Genomic DNA, 17,991 nt, shown 5'->3' with positions numbered 1-17,991 from the left:
TAATGTGATCCTTAAAATAACTAAATTGGGATTATCTAAAAATCTTTATCGACAGGGAAGGCTGTATTAAAAACTTTGATTATGAGGAAATGGCAAATTGCTATCTGATATGTTTGGTGTTTCCTTCCCCCTCTATCCTCTCTATCCACCATCTCTATCCTCTCTTTTTAGACTATAAGCTCCCTCGGGGAGAGGCTGTGCCTTCTTTTGTGTTTGTACAGCAACTAGCACATTGTGAGTGCTACCGGAAACAATAACTAACAGCAAAAATGAAATAAAACCAGAAAAGACCTCATCTTATATTGGCAAAATTAAAACTTTTCTATCAATTTTTGAGAATAAAAAAATCAAAGTTAATAATGAACTGGAAGAGAAGCCCTTTTGTTATGTTGTCAATTTAAGCCAAAATTTTCAAACATGCGTGCCTAAAGTTAAGCCCTAACTCCATTTGTAGACAACTAAATAAGTGGGCTGATATCAATATTTCCTGAGATTCCGCCCTGCCCCTCCCCGACTCACGAAATGAAAGCTGCAGATGCTCAGCACCTCTGAAAATGAGGCTGCTTACTTAGGTATCTAAATATATCTGTCTACCCTTAGATCCCAAAATCTGAAATGCTGTGCCTCAAATGATCAGTGTGGTGGTGGTTCTTCTATTTTTATTTAATCACAGCTGTTTTTATTTCTATACAAAGTCAGCAACAAAAAAGTGACAAAACTCCTGCAGAACTTCATATAGTTCTTCTAAATTGTTTGTACCGGAGCGACATGTAAAGGTCCCAACCAGGGATCGACGCCCCCACTGTGCTACGCATTGTATAGAGATAACAAAAAGATGATCCCTGCTCCAAAGAGCTTCCAGTGTAGGTAAAGACCATTACAAGAAGATCCTTTACAAAATATAAAGAAAAAATAGAGCGTGATCATGAAGTAAAAGGAACAACAAATGTAACTCAGCTTTTCCCTTTGTCTATAACATCCACACTTTGTAATATGCTAAAAAAAACCTCTCAGTGACTAGGCGGAGAGGGGGAGCGAATGATGAGAGAACATTTAACTATGTTTAGAAGCCCCAGAACGCAAAGCTCAGCAAAATTCTGCTAGTTTAGCTTTACAAAATGAATCCAAGTTGCTCAATAATATAAAGCTCACACTACACAAAAAGAAAAACCAGATCTACTTTCTGATTTTGCAACCTCTTACACACATATGTAAGAGTTTGCAAAATCAGGGCCAGAGTGTTTATCTTATTTGTAATAATATCCTAATTAAATAGATCTGTAAGGCAATCACATACAAGGTTTGGTAGGGGAAGTAGAAGTGAGTGGCAGCCTAGGCAGCAGTGACCATGAGATGGTTGAGTTCAGGATCCTCACAAAAGGAAGAAAGGAGAGTAGCAAAATACGGATCCTGGACTTCAGAAAAGCAGACTTAGACTCCCTTAGGGAACTGACAGGCAGGATCCCCTGGGAGGCTAATATGAGGGGGAAAGGAGTCCAGGAGAGCTGGCTGTATTTTAAAGAAACCTTATTGAAGGTGCAGGAACAAACCATCCCAATGTGCAGAAAGAATAGCAAATATGGCTTGGCTTAACAGTGAAATCTTTGGTGAGCTTAAACTCAAAAAGGAAGCTTACAAGAAGTGGAATTTGGACAGATGACTAGTGAGGAGTATAAAAATATTGCTAGAGCATGCTGGGGTATAATCAGGAAGGCCAAGGCACAATTGGAGTTGCAGCTAGAAAGGGATGTGAAGAATAACAAGAAGGGTTTCTACAGGTATGTTAGCAGCAAGAAGAAGGTCAGGGAAAGTGTGGGACCCTGGCTGAATGGGGGAGGCAGCCTAGTGACAGATGATGTGGAAAAAGCTGAGGTAGTCAATGCTTTTTTTGCCTCGGTCTTCACAGACAAGGTCAGCTCCCAAACTGATGTACTGGGCAACACAGTATGGGGAGGAGGTAAGCAGCCCTCAGTGGTGAAAGAACTGGTTAAGGACTATTTAGAAAAGCTGGACATGCTCAAGTCCATGGGTCCAAATCTAATGCATCCAAGGGTGCTGAGGGAGTTGGCTGATGTGATTGCAGAGCCATTGGCCATTATCTTTGAAAACTTGTGGCGATTGAGGGAGGTCCCGGACGATTGGAAAAAGGCAAATATAGTGCCCATATTTAAAAAAGGGAAGAAAGTGAACCTGGGGAACTACAGACCGGTCAGCTTCACTTCAGTCCCCAGCAAAATCATGGAGCAGGTCTTCAAGGAATCCATTTTGAAGCACTTGGAGGAGAGGAAGGTGATCAGGAACAGTCAACATGGATTCACCAAGGGCAAGTCATGCCTGACCAACCTGATTGCCTTCTATGATGACATAATTGCCTCTGTGGATATGGGGAGAGTGGTGGATGTGATATACCTTGACTTTAGCAAAGCTTTTGATATGGTCTCCCACAGTATTCTTGTCAACAAATTAAAGAAGTATGGACTGGATGAATGGATTATAAAGTGGATAGATAGCTGGCTAGATTGTCGGGCTCAACGGGTGGTGATCAATGGCTCGATGTCTAGTTGGCAGCTGGTATCAAGCGGAGTGACCCAGGGGTCGGTCCTGGGGCCAGTTTTGTTCAACATCTTTATTAATGATCTAGATGGTGGGATGAATTGCACCCTCAGCAAGTTCGCAGATGACACTAAGCTGTGGGGGAGAGGTAGATAGGCTGGAGGGTAGGGATAGGGTCCGGAGTGACCTAGACAAATTGGAGGATTGGGCCAAAAGAAATCTGATGAGGTTCAACAAGGACAAGTGCAGAGTACTGCACTTAGGAAGGAAGAATCCCATGCACTGCTACAGGCTGGGGACCAACTGGCTAAGCAGCAGTTCTGCAGAAAAGGACCTGGGGATTACAGTGGACGAGAAGCGGGATATGAGTCAGCAGTGTGCCCTTGTTGCCAAGAAGGCCAATGGCATATTGGGCTCTATTAGTAGGAGCACTGCCAGCAGATTGAGGGAAGTGATTATTCCCCTCTAGTCGGCACTGGTGAGGCACACCTGGAGTACTGCATCCAGTTTTGGTCCCCCCACTACAGAAGGGATGTGGACAAATTGGAGAGAGTCTAGTGGAGGGCAACGAAAATGATTAGGGGGCTGGGGCACATGATTTATGAGGAGAGGCTGAGGGAACTGGGGTTATTTAGTCTGCAGAAGAGAAGAGTGAGGGGGGATTTGATAGCAGCCTTCAACTACCTGAAGGGGGGTTCTAAAGAGGATGGAGCTAGGCTGTTCTCAGTGGTGGCAGACGACAGAACAAGGAGCAATGGTCTCAAGTTGCAGTGTGGGAGGTCTAGGTTGGATATTAGGAAACACTATTTCACTAGGAGGGTGGTGAAGCACTGGAATGGGTTACCTAGGAAGGTGGTGGAATCTCCATCCTGAGAGGTTTTTAAGGCCCGGCTTGACAAAGCCCTGGCTGGGATGATTTAGTTGATGTTGGTCCTGCTTTGAGCAGGGGATTGGACTGGATGACCTCCTGAGGTCTCTTCCAACCCTAATATTCTATGATTTTAAGATATCAGGAAACAGTGCCATATACCGCTCTCAGACATATTGATGAAGCTCCACAGAAGTCAATGGATTGCACGCATGTAAATGAGAGGGGAATTTAACCCCCACCTCCCCAATACTCAAAAAGAAAAGGAGTACTTGTGGCACCTTAGAGACTAACAAATTTATTTGAGCATAAGCTTTCGTGAGCTACAGCTCACTTCATCGGATGCATACAGTGGAAAATACAGTGGAGAGATTTATATACGTAGAGAACATGAAACACACAGTAACCAGAGTGATCACTTAAGGTGAGCTATTACCAGCAGGAGAGCGGGGGGCGGAGGGGGAGGGGGAACCTTTTGTTCTGATAATCAAGGTGGGCCATTTCCAGCAGCTGACAAGAACGTCTGAGGAACAGTGGGGGGTCAATCTGGCTCTGTCAATCTGGGAACAATGTATATCTTCAAATCAGTGGCACTGCTATGGGTACCCGCCTGGCCCCACAGTATGCCAACATTTTTATGGCTGACTTAGAACAACGCTTCCTCAGCTCTCGTCCCCTAATGCCCCCACTGTGCTTGCGCTACATTGATGACATCTTCATCATCTGGACCCATGGAAAAGAAGCCCTTGAGGAATTCCACCATGATTTCAACAATTTCCATCCCACCATCAACCTTAGCCTGGACCAGTCCACACAAGAGATCCACTTCCTGGACATTTCGGTGCTAATAAGCGATGGTCACATAAACACCACCCTATACCGGAAACCTACTGACCGCTATTCCTACCTACCTGCCTCCAGCTTTCATCCAGACCACACCAAACGATCCATTGTCTACAGCCAAGCTCTACGATACAACCGCATTTGCTCCTAACCCCTCAGACAGAGACAAACACTTACAAGATCTCTATCAAGCATTCTTACAACTACAATACCCACCTGCGGAAGTGAAGAAACAGATTGACAGAGCCAGAAGAGTACCCAGAAGTCACCTACTACAGGACAGGCCCAACAAAGAAAATAACAGAACGCCACTAGCCATCACCTTCAGCCCCCAACTAAAACCTCTCCAACGCATCATCAAGGATCTACAACCTATCCTGAAGGAAGACCCATCCCTCTCACAGATCTTGGGAGACAGGCCAGTCCTTGCTTACAGACAGCCCCCCATCCCGAAGCAAATCCTCACCAGCAACCACACACCACACAACAGAACCACTAACCCAGGAACCTATCCTTGCAACAAAGCCCGTTGCCAACTGTGTCCACATATCTATTCAGGGGACACCATCATAGGGCCTAATCACATCAGCCACACCATCAGAGGCTCGTTCACCTGCACATCTACCAATGTGATATATACCATCATGTGCCAGCAATGCCTCTCTGCCATGTACATTGGTCAAACTGGACAGTCTCTACGTAAAAGAATAAATGGACACAAATCAGACGTCAAGCATTATAACATTCAAAAACCAGTGGGAGAACACTTCAATCTCTCTGGTCACTCAATTACAGACCTAAAAGTGGCAATTCTTCAACAAAAAAACTTCAAAAACAGACTCCAAAGAGAGACTGCTGAATTGGAATGAATTTGCAAACTGGATACAATTAACTTAGGCTTGCATAGAGACTGGGAGTGGATGGGTCATTACACAAAGTAAAGCTATTTCCCCATGTTTATTCCCCTCCCCCCGACCCCCCACTGTTCCTCAGACGTTCTTGTCAACTGCTGGAAATGGCCCACCTTGATTATCACAGCAAAAGTTCCCCCCCCCCCCCCCGCTCTCCTGCTGGTAATAGCTCACCTTAAGTGATCACTCTGGTTACAGTGTGTATGGTAACATCCATTGTTTCATGTTCTCTGTGTATATAAATCTCCCAACTGTATTTTCCACTGTATGCATCCGATGAAGTGAGCTGTAGCTCACGAAAGCTTATGCTCAAATAAATTTGTTAGTCTCTAAGGTGCCACAAGTACTTCTTTTCTTTTTGCGAATACAGACTAACACAGCTGCTACTCTGAAACCTCCCCAATACTGTTAATCAGCTTTTCATTAGAATCAAGAGGAATGACTACACCCTCATTCTTTCTTACTTTTACAGTATTTGGATAAAAGAAAGTCACAAATGTGTAGTATCATTATAACCAGAAAAGGCACATTTTTGACCATTAGATACCACACAGAGTTTAGAAAGAAGTAACACTGAGTGATAAGTAGCTATCTCTGGGAAATCAGCTTTTAACTTACCCTTATTTTATATATAGGATGTGGAAATCAGCTTTGAAGATGCTCTTTTTTTATATGTAGATTGTGATTATAACCTTCCAGTAGCAAAGCAAGGCTTATACTAGATATTTTCTAATTCTTAAGCCTGCAAACTAGATATCTAATACCTGGGTTTAACTGGCATAATGTGAGGGAGAGTTAGATGATAATAGTTACAACAACAGAATGTTGCTAACGCTTAGAGTACACATGTATTTGTGCTGAAATATCACTAAACTTATATAAACAGATCTAGAATGAAAGTCAAGGAATTTCCCTATTGAACTAAAAACTTGGTTTATTTCCATCAACCAAATAAAATTTTCAGGAAACAAACTCTAAAAATTATTGATGTTGAACAGTTTTATTGCATCAGCTGCAGAGCTCCACTGAAGAAAACAGAAAGAAGAAACCCTCAGGTCACATTTTGTGTGACCTAATTCTTTCAAGGTTGCATTCTGGCAAATTTTTAGGAATTGACAATATAAATGAACTACAGCTCCCACTGTAATGTTTTCACAGAATCTCTACATAACCTGAAAACAGTGCACACTGCACCAAGACTATAGTACATAGTTTTTTTGTATAGTTTAATTACTTTTGGATGTAAATGAACAGAAAAACAATTATCACTCATCCAGCAGGAGAAACAGCTATGCTTCGGTAAGTTTCTGGTATTCTAATGCTAAGATTGTCAATTCTAAGTTTCAAAGAAGCTGTAATATAAACTGCAAGGCAGTTAATGGTTAGTCTATTAGATTTTGGTGGAACTGCAGTCAAGTCAAGGCAAATGAAGGAAAAAAGGAAAAAATAAACTCATATGGTTAAATCCTGATTGGAGCTGCTGGTGCAGAGCTGGACTCAGCTATGAGCTCAGGCCTGTGTCCACTGAAGCTAACACATTGAGATCAATGGGAGAAGGACCAAACTCTGTGATTGTGCTAAGCATTTGCTCTTAGTGGGTGGAATGTTAGTAGGAACGTAGATTAACTTTATCTTAGTGATATAAAATGGTTTTTATATTAGTTCAAGGCAGAACATGCTCATTTCCTCTATATGAGATTAAAAGACAAAACCAACAAATGTAGTTTAAGAAAAATAAACACCACAAACTATATAGTAAAAGAATTCACATTTCTTTCATGGGGAAAGTTTCAACTTCCCACCTTTTGCATGGTCACAACGAGCAACACCTAGTAACACTACAATTCTTAGTCTCACAGGGCCTGACTGATATGGCCCAAAGGGAGCAGAAACTTCCTGCATCTACCCAGCATAAGTAAAGCTGGTAGCACTGGCTCCTATGCCTCTTCCTGGGGTCCCAATGTAGGGACAGGGATGGGTGGTGTTCTGACTATTCCCAGCCAGAGATGCTCCCTTAGATGCAGCTGCCAGCTGTTGTAGATTAGAGCAGCCCCTGAACTAGTCTAATGTATGTCTGGGCTGAGGAGGAACCAGGCAGAGAATCAAAAAGCTGCAGCCAACTCTATGATTTCCCTGCCTTTTCCTGCACCAAGCAGATCTTTGCTGCAGCAAGGAAACTGGCTCTCACTGTTTTTGGTGTACACCAGCTTTCTCAGGAGTTTATAGTTCTGCTGTTTTAATTCACACTGGCCTGCCTCTGGGTGCATGTTCACAGCAGGTAGACTCTGTTTAAATTTAACAATGGCTTTAATTGGATAGGCTGCATTTTAGTTTTAGCATATCAAAAATACTCCACCTTCAGAAACTAAAATATTGAGAGTGCTTATGCCACTGGAATTTTTTATAACTTGATCTTTTACGAAGTTTAAAAGTGTAAAACATAATAATATCAGAATATTTCACCCCAATAATTATGTATAGACAATTCACAATAGTTTTGCAAGAGATGTGGGTTCAGCATCCCATCTGGAAGATTTTATAAACCCCTGAATGATGAACTCACATTCGAGGCAATAGATATGGACAACAAAACTAATATGAATTGTCCAAAAATACATAATTTTTAAATAATTCAAATGCCAGAGTCCTGTATAATATAGCTTTTCTATTTAAAATTGTGCATAAGGTTTACTTGTAGCATCTTAATAGGGGATAAGTGTTTGGTCAGCTGGTATTTTAAATGCTGTATATATGTTCATTTAGATGTTACAAATGAGTAGTGGAACACTACGTACATTTCAAATATGTTTCATAATGCAGATTATAAATGTGGTCTGGACATCAATTATACACTCATTGATTCCTTCCTTCCTATTACTTAATCACTGTGATGCCTAGGCAGCAATACAACTTGATAACTGATCTTCTGGGTGAATCCTAATTCTGTAATTCTATTCATGTATTGAAAGACCAAAGGACCCAATGTGATGTCCATGTAGATTTTTTTTCCCTTTTAAATTCCATGGTTAAAAATAGGGGCATAGCAGAAAATCCCTTTGATAAATATTATTAATGTTAATAGTTATCTGCATAGGAATAGTTCTGATTGTAGAAATTGTGACAGGCTGTGGTCTCAATTGCCAATAATATGCAGGTGACACTCAGATATACTTCTACTTTACCTGTAGCACAAATAGCACCATCTTCCAACAATCCTAATGACTGCTGAGATCAGCACTTTGACCAAGCACAACTGCCTGAATCTGAATCTGGGCATGATAGCAGTAACATCAGTGGGAAGATGAAACCATTCTGAAGAACTAGCATCCTCCATCCCATCACCTGAAATGGAAAGCGTCTACCCTCAGATAACCAAAACAGTCTACAACCAGAGGATCCCTTTGGATTCCTCAGTGTTGCAGGATGCTCTAATACAGTGATTCCCAAACTTGTTCTGCCATTTGTGCAGGGAAAGCCCCTGGCGCGCGGCCAGTTTGTTTACCTGCCGCGTCCGCAGGTTCGGCCGATCGCGGCTCCCACTGGCTGCGGTTTGCTGCTCCAGGCCAATGGGAGCTGCTGGAAGCGGCGGCCAGTATGTTCCTCGGCCTGCACCGCTTCCAGCAGCTCCCATTGGCCTGGAGCAGCAAACCGCAGCCAGTGGGAGCCGCGATCAGCCAAACCTGCCGACGCAGCAGGTAAACAAACCAGCCCAGCCCGCCAGGGGCTTTCCTTCTACAAGCGGTGGAACAAGTTTCGGAACCATTGCTCTAATATCTAGTTATGGAAAATGCTTTCTTCCACCTGAGACTGGCGAGAAGGCTGCGCCATATCCTGTTGGACTATGATTTCACCATGGTGATCCATACCTTGGAAACCTCCAGGCTGGATTACTGCAACTCACTTTCCCTCGGTATGAGCACAACAAATTTTCAAAACCTTTGATTATCCCAGAACAGACTCGTCCACATCCTCAGCAATTATCAGCCTCACCCTATTGTTCCCCACCCCACTAGATGGGATCCCCACTGAATTCCAGGCCAAAGGCACATCAGTCCTAAGCCCTTCATGGGATTGTCCATAGGAAGTTTAAAGAACATCTTCCTCTCTGTGATGACAATCTCCCTCAGCTGCTACATTTCCCATTAACTATGAACTCAACTATTAACTCAAAGGTGAAGCTCATGAGAGCAGGAGACAGGGCTCTTTCAGAAACAGGACAAACATTTTGGAACTCATTACCAGAAAACATTACAATGACCACAAATCAAGTAACAAAGCAGAAAACTCCCTTCTCGAACTGAGAGTTTCCCACAGACACAACTAAAATGAGTAAAGAAGAGGAAAGAAGGAGATATAAAAGGAAAAAAATAAGTGATGGCATGAGACCACTGGCCTATTGTGATTTTGGTTATTTATTCTTTAGAAAGCATTCAAATAATATCTATCTATATACTATAAATAGTTTTGTTGGGATATATTGGCTTAATAGACAACTACACAGTTTCTCTTTTTTCAGATTTACATTTAAATAACTGACATTAAGTAATAAATGTTTTGCGGTTGTTACCATCATCACAATTGATTGCAATGGCTTCCAAAAAAGGGAAATGCTGCAAGTTAGGAAAATGTGCTGTTTAAAATGCATGTCTATAGTACTTGGTATTTGTAATAAGATATGGGTTACAACTGTGTAATTGACTGACAGTGAATTATAAAGCTTGAAATTAAGCGAAGGCCGTTTATTTAACTGTTGAATTTTAGTATGTTTTTGTTGGGCAAATCAACAGTAACATGGAGGGTGTGGAATCATAACCTCAGAAGTAGGGTCTAATCAGTATGCTGATCTGTGCCTCAGTTTTGTTCTCTTGAGTTATGTGCATTTCCCGCTTTTGGGCCTAACAAAATCTCTGAAAAAATGTGAGAACAAACTTTCAGAACGTTCTTCACAAAATGAAAGGTCAGATCCACAGCTGGAGTAAAGCAGCTTTGTTGGAGCTACACCAATTTATACCAGCTGAAGACCTTGCCCAGAATTTTCAAAACTCTAATTATTAATTACCAGAATAAAAGCAATAGTCCTTATCAAACCTAATTAAATTTGTTATTTTTTGAAGTCATAATGTGCATTCTATGTTCCTAATGGCATTTGGCAAAACTTAAAAAACTGTGCAGAAACTTGAGGTCTTAGAGTATGGAGATCAAGGACTGACCTACAGAGGTGGATCCAAAGTCCAGCATTCACACAGGGCTTGTTAGCTTAGCAGCAGAGTAAGGTTTTTTTGCGGAAACCTTACAATAGCTAATGTGTAGTATTCAGTTTGGCTTCAGAGAGAGAAGAAGGGTATTAGTGTGCAGGAGAAAAAGTGAACATTTTGGATCGGCAGACTGTGACTGGAATCATGGATGCAGAAAAAAAAGCCCACAGTTTGATGCTATGTGCTTCCCTGCAGCAATATATATAGTAAATACAATTTATTTTCATTGGTCTGATTCTACATACTTCACATTAAGATGCATTTACAAATGCAAGGAGTCACATTTTAAACCAATGGGACTCTTCATGTGAGTGATAAGAAGGTAAGCATGGTAAGCATGTGCCCCTTAAAGGTGGCTAATGACAATGTAAGGCAGTGGTCTGGCTGAGCTCTTCCCTGCCATCTGTTGATGAACTGGGGGAAAAGACCTCAGGAGCAGACTGTATTTGCATAGACACATCTACTTTGCCTCGGTGATCAGCTGGCAGCCCTACCTGGCCAAAGTGATCAACTTTGCCTGGTTTGTGTTAAAATTCACTTAAGTCTTGGATGAAGGAGTAATGAAATGTTGTTATCTTTATTGCATGACAAAAGGGAAGCAAAATTGTTGCTGTATTGTCCCAAATTAATGCGGTGTTCCCTCTCCTCTTAATAAAAGTTTTCTTTCGTTATACACAGACTCAATGTTTGCAAGTACGGAAGGAAGCATTGCCTTTTAGAGGCAACCATGTGTGCTGGTGTGTTTTTCCCAGATTTTGGGGCAGGTGCTTGAGTTTTGTATTGTTAAGAGGAACCTGGTCCTCATTGCTGCCAACACCACTTGACAGAAGGGTTACAATACAAAGAAGAACTGCTTTTGTGAAGGGACCTGTAATAAATGACTAAGGAAGAGGTCCCTCCTAACTTTAAGATGTAGGTGTCAAATTCAGTTCATGTATACGTGCATGGGATTCCTGTTATAGTCAGCAGGATGTGCAAACACCAGCACAAATAAAATTGAGGCACAGTGATCTATGACAAGGCAGTTAATACTTTTGAATGAGATTTGTGTAATCTATTTAATGCCATATACCTACTAAATTGACTTCAATGGAATTTGCACATTTGGATCCAAGTGCAGAATTTGGCCATTTGAATGTAAATCCTCACTTATACTCCAGCTATACATTTTAATGGTTTCTTATCTCTTATGTTTCTTAATCGTACCAGCACACTAGTTAGTTGCACTATATTTTATGGGGAAAAAACATAGTCAGACTATATTGTTTTGTCTTGAGGATAAATTAAAGATTTTATTAGCAAGCAAGCAAGAAAAAAAATCCAAAATTCTTCTCTTCAAAAAGATGTTATCAGCTGCAGACATGCCTTTCAAATACTTCGACAGAAATTTGATGTAGTTTTTGTTAGTATGGTACCCATCATTGCTTTATGCTGAACAATTAAACTGGTTAAATACATTGGCTCTCTGTGTATAAGGAAATGAAAAGTACACTCTCAGCAAGTTTGTTAGATTTAATTGAATTTAGAATGCACGCTAGAAATGAGGTCTCGTTCCTTTTTCTAAATTAGTAGATCATACGGTTAGCTTAAGCAGAGCTCAACTTTCATACAGTACTTGGATTATGTAGCATCACTTTTGAATGTCTTATTTTACTTTGTATTTATAATTATAGAGTTTCTTACCAACATTTATTTTGATTGATGCTGTTTTCTGAATGTCTCTCTTGACAGATTACATGTTTTTGGAGCCTACCATTGTATGTGATCTAAAACAAGGATCTGAAAGAATAAATGTATGTCTTTTGTGTCTCCTCAACCCCTCACCCAATGTGAATATTAGTAATGGGCCCCAAACGAAAACCCCAGTTTCAAAATGCCCTGAACTCCAGCATGATTGGATCCAGATCTGACAACATGCATAGGCTGGCATACCCTCATATTTATAAATAGATCCTACACAATTATCCCTCTTCCTGATCATTTGGTGGCAGATTTTGGTCAATGTGCATTATTAACTCCTACAGCCCTCATTAATATGACTGCCAGGGTTTCTTCCTGCACTCAGTGGCTCTAGTTAGTTGACACTGGCATAAAGACAAGCAAAACCTCAGAAAAATTTCAAGCAAGAGGCCAAGTGGATAGCACAGCATCCCCTATAAAACAGTCAGTCCAGGAAAAGAATAATATTTAAGCATTTCTCTCTTTCAGCCAAAGCCCTGGAGGTTAGTAAAATATACAAATTGAGTCACTAACAAGAATGCTCAACTAACCCTGAAGATTTTCAAAAGACACAAGATGAAAATCATCCACATTTATTTGGCAACCACACAGCACCCATATGATGAAATCAGTGGTTTGTATGAAAAGTTAAATCATCTTCTGGATGAAGGATGGACATGGTTCAACAAAATTATAGGAGACTTCTAGACTGAAATTGATATAAAGACAAGGTTGAAAGAAAGAAAGAAAGAAAGAAAGAAAGAAAGAAAGAAAGAAAGATAAAAGCGCACATTAAGTTGATGTACTAACTAGGTATTCACATTTTAAATGAAATACATTTGCTGGTATCATTCCTGTTCCCATTTATTCACTTTACAGAATCATCCCACAATTTGCCACAATCCATCATGATTGGCAGCTTGTGCTCAGATGGAGCCTGGAACTGCAAAGCTACTATATAAAAGAAAGGTTGTATGGCACCTGCCTATAGTCTGTTTCTTTCAAGCCACATTGCATAGTTTTTCATTTGACCAACCACTGAATTCATTCATAAAGCAAGAAAAATGTAAATAATAATGAAAAGACAAATGAAAGAACACCCTCAAAACTGGAATGGGACAAAGCACTTCAAATAGAAAATTTCTTTTGGAGTTTGTTGAAGGTAGAGGAAAGATTAACATATTTTTAAGAAGCCATACTGGTAATTACAAAAACAAAGAAATCCACTGATTGAGACTTTGCAGGACTTATCAGAGAATCAGAGAACCTCTTCTTTGCTTCCTGCACTGCCTTTCCAGAAGGATCCAAAAAGTCTTTATGACACAGTAAAGAAGCTTCAGCTTACGATTTCTGCCACCTGCTCTCTAACTTTCCTCCTGTTTTATTTGTTGCAGGACACCTATAAACCCAGGTGATATGGGAACGGAGCCAGAGAAGGAGGCTTGTAGAAAGCACCAAACTGATGGCTAAAGATAAAAAGATGATTATAGAATCCTACCAAAAGCTCAATGGGGTGGTCTGTCAAATAAACCATATCTTCACTCAGGACCTTCTGGAAGTACTCTCATTCCATTAACCTCCGTCGACAGTCTGTCAAAACAGAACCCGGTTCCTAACAGGGAGTTGTATTGCATGAGGTAATGATCGGTCCATGATTTAGGCAAAATTTCTTACTGTCTGACCTCCAATCTCAGCCCAGAAACTAGATCAAAAGTGTGACCAATCATGTGAACAGAGCCAGTAACCCCTGGGACAGTCCCGTAGTCATTATGGTAGCCATAAAATCCTTACAAATGCACTTTAAATAGTATTCCAGGTAAAACATAAGCAATTAGCTACTTAGTTCAGACCACAGCCATTAAATTCATTAAATTTATGAATCAAATTACTGTCCGCAAGTCAAATGGGAGGTAATCAAAATGTCATTAGACAGCAAGGCCTTGATTCAGGAAAGCACTTAAGCATGTGTTTAAGTTTATCCCTGTTCAAGAAACTACTTAAGTATGCGCTTAACTTTAAATATGTGCTTACGTCCCATTGAAGTTAACAGGATTTAAGCATGTGGTTACATTCTTTTTCTGAATTAAGGTGCTTTCCTGAATCAGATTCTAAATGTCCATGATTCAGATTATAGAATTAGTTAAATTAAATTAGAAAATCTAATGTTAAATACTGAAACATTTTAACATCCCTGTTCATTCAGGGTCACATCTTGTTACTGATTTTTGCATGTTAGTTTTCTGTTACATTTCAGATGTATATGATATGAATTTCAGTGAACTGAAACAAAGATGATACACCTAATTTGTACTTATCTCATGCTAGTGCTAGCAATTCCTCTGCAAGGCAAAAACGTGTGGCAACTTAGTTAACACATCACACACATCAGATGTGTCACATTCTTTGCATGCCACAAAATATTGCATTCCCTGCTCCTTTTGTTTGTAATCTAGCTTCTTGGTCACAGTAAACCTGACTTGATGGATGGCTCAGCAGTGAAGGTACATGATCTTTGGTTTGTATATTTATCTTTTGGAAAGCACTGTTTGGGATAATCGATTGTATAACAATCTTTGGATGAACTGTGTGACCCTGGTCTTCCAACAAAAACATAAATGTACTTTCGGTAGGGTAAGTCCCAATCTGTTTGCATTCACATAAATTGATAGGAGCATGGTCTGTGTTTGCCAGCTGGAACAACGCATCTTAAAAGTAAGAACACACATATAAACTATAACCCCAGATACCAGACACATCACTGGCTTGAACAGGGAGAGTGCAGATCTGAACAATCCTCCCAGAGCCAGATCTAAACAGAAGACAGAGGAGGATTTAAAGTGGGATCAAGTGTGCTTCTTATGCTCAAGAGATTCACAGGCAATTGGCAAATAGACTTGTGCATCTCTCTAACAGAGCTTTAACCTAACTTATACCTGAAATGGAAAGGCAAATAAAATATTTTAAAGAATTACAGATCCAGTACCAAATTATGAAACAAACATTTTTAAAGCACTTTGTGGCATTAGAAAATGTACTACTTATGGGAAGCTATTCCATTAAATAAACCTGATTTTCCACAAGTTATGGGAGATCTAGACTAGGGGCTTGTCTACATTTAAAGTGCCACTGTAGTGCTTAGTTAAGATACTACCTACACCGACAGCAAAGCTGCTCCGTTCGGTATAGGCATTCCACCTCCCTGAGAGGTGGTAGCTATGTTAACAGGAGAAGCCCTTCTGTCAATACAGCAATGAATAGGTCGGAATATGAACAAGAGGCTGCTCGGCAGCTCTCCAACACCACTTTCTACAAGCCATTACCCTCTGATCCCACTGAGAGTTACCAAAAGAAACTACAGCATTTGCTCAAGAAACTCCCTGAAAAAGCACAAGATCAAATCTGCACAGACACACCCCTGGAACCCCGACCTGGGATATTCTATCTACTACCCAAGATCCATAAATCTGGAAATCCTGGGCGCCCCATCATCTCAGGCATTGGCACCCTGACAGCAGGATTGTCTGGCTATGTAGACTCCCACCTCAGGCCCTACGCTACCAGCTCTCCCAGCTACCTTCGAGACACCACTGACTTCCTGAGGAAACTACAATCCATAGGTGATCTTCCTGATAACACCATCCTGGCCACTATGGATGTAGAAGCCCTCTACACCAACATTCCACACAAAGATGGACTACAAGCCGTCAAGAACACTGTCCCCGATAATGTCACGTCTAACCTGGTGGCTGAACTTTGTGACTTTGTCCTTACCCATGACTATTTTACATTTGGGGACAATGTATACCTTCAAATCAGTGGCACTGCTATGGGTACCCGCATGGCCCCACAGTATGCCAACATTTTTATGGCTGACTTAGAACAACGCTTCCTCAGCTCTCGTCCCTTAACGCGCCTACACTACTTGCGCTATATTGATGACATCTTCATCCTCTGGACCCATGGAAAAGAAGCTCTTGAGGAATTCCACCATGATTTCAACAATTTCCATCCCACCATCAACCTTAGCCTGGTCCAGTCCACACAAGAGATCCACTTCCTGGACACTACAGTGCTAATAAACGATGGTCACATAAACACCACCCTATACTGGAAACCTACTGACCGCTATTCCTACCTACATGCCTCCAGCTTTCATCCAGACCACAGCACACGATCCATTGTCTACAGCCAAGCTCTACGATACAACCGCATTTGCTCCAACCCCTCAGACAGAGACAAACACCTACAAGATCTCTATCAAGCATTCTTACAACTACAATACCCACCTGTGGAAGTGAAGAAAAGATTGATAGAACCAGAAGAGTTCCCAGAAGTCACCTACTACAGGACAGGCCTAACAAAGAAAATAACAGAACGCCACTAGCCGTCACCTTCAGCCCCCAACTAAAACCCCTCCAATGCATTATCAAGGATCTACAACCTATCCTGAAGGATGACCCAACACTCTCACAAATCTTGGGAGACAGGCCAGTCCTTGCCTACAGACAGCCCCCCAACCTGAAGCAAATACTCACCAGCAACCACATACCACACAACAGAACCACTAACCCAGGAACCTATCCTTGCAACAAAGCCCGTTGCCAACTGTGCCCACATATCTATTCAGGGGACACCATCACAGGGCCTAATAACATCAGCCACACTATCAGAGGCTCGTTCACCTGCACATCTACCAATGTGATATATACCATCATGTGCCAGCAATGCCCCTCTGCCATGTACATTGGTCAAACTGGACAGTCTCTACATAAAAGAATAAATGGACACAAATCAGATGTCAAGAATTATAACATTCATAAACCAGTCGGAGAACACTTCAATCTCTCTGGTCACGCGATTACAGACATGAAAGTTGCGATATTACAACAGAAAAACTTAAAATCCAGACTCCAGCGAGAGACTGCTGAATTGGAATTCATTTGCAAATTGGATACCATTAACTTAGGCTTGAATAGAGACGGGGAGTGGCTAAGTCATTATGCAAGGTAACCTATTTCCCCTTGTTTTCCAACCCCCCCCCTTTCCCCAGACGTTCTTGTTAAACCCTGGATTTGTGCTAGAAATGGCCCACTCTGAAAACTGAGAGTAAGGTTGGTATAACTGCATTACTCAGGGGTGTGGATTTGCCACACCCCTGATTGATGTAGTTATACCAACATAAGTAGTGGAGACCAGGGCTTGAGCTTGATCCTACAAACATATACCCACATGGTTGGTTCCAATGAGTTAAGATGGAATACCACACAGGAGTGTTTGCAAAATTAGCCCCCTTTATTATGCATGAGTCAATTCTCCCAACTTCTAAACCTGAAGAACATATAGTGAAATCACAGAATATTACTAAAATTCAAGCCAACAGGAATTAAAAATTTTGTAATGAATGAATGCAATTTTGTAATGAAAATAAACAAATGTTATAAATACAGAAATTGTATTTATACAGAAATACAGATGGTGATGCATACGTCAAATAATTTCTAAAAACACTTGTAAACTTCTAATCTACTTCTGAAAAGAAAAAAAGAGAAAATAAACTAGTCTATCATTTAAAGTTAGAGCCAAACTTTGCCCTCAAATATGTCCATAAAACTCTCATTAAAGCAAACAAGAATTGTGCACATATGTCTGAAGGAAGAAATGACCCCTTTCAAAATCTCAGTTTTTGGGTGCACAACCTCAGGCCCTTTAAGGGGACCAATTTTCAGAGGATGGATGTTTAGTACTTCCTGAAAATCAGCCCCTGTAAGATGTCGCCTGTTGGGCTCCCAAAAATTGAAGCATTTAAAATCCTGGTCACTTTTGAAATTCTTGGCCTAGATAG

General features: G+C 41.0%; 2 protein-coding genes across 8 annotated transcripts in view; one reads left to right on the top strand and one right to left on the bottom strand.

Annotated features, from left to right (window-relative positions):
- PACRG (parkin coregulated) overlaps positions 1-17,991 on the bottom strand; it is a 473,776-nt gene that overhangs the window by 16,039 nt on the left and 439,746 nt on the right. The gene's annotated exons all lie outside the window — the stretch shown is intronic.
- Positions 14,479-17,991, top strand: part of LOC141985037 (uncharacterized) — a 104,897-nt gene continuing 101,384 nt past the window's right edge. The window contains exon 1 of the mRNA XM_074948733.1: positions 14,479-17,155. Within this exon, the coding sequence (XP_074804834.1) occupies positions 15,400-16,533 (1,134 nt within the window). The 5' untranslated portion in view covers positions 14,479-15,399 and the 3' untranslated portion in view covers positions 16,534-17,155. The remainder of the gene's footprint in view (positions 17,156-17,991) is intronic.

The sequence above is a fragment of the Natator depressus genome, chromosome 3 (assembly GCF_965152275.1).
Source record: "Natator depressus isolate rNatDep1 chromosome 3, rNatDep2.hap1, whole genome shotgun sequence".
NCBI lineage: Eukaryota > Metazoa > Chordata > Testudines > Cheloniidae > Natator > Natator depressus.
The sequence above is the reverse complement of the archived record's forward strand: the minus strand, read 5'-3'. Positions and strand labels throughout refer to the sequence as shown.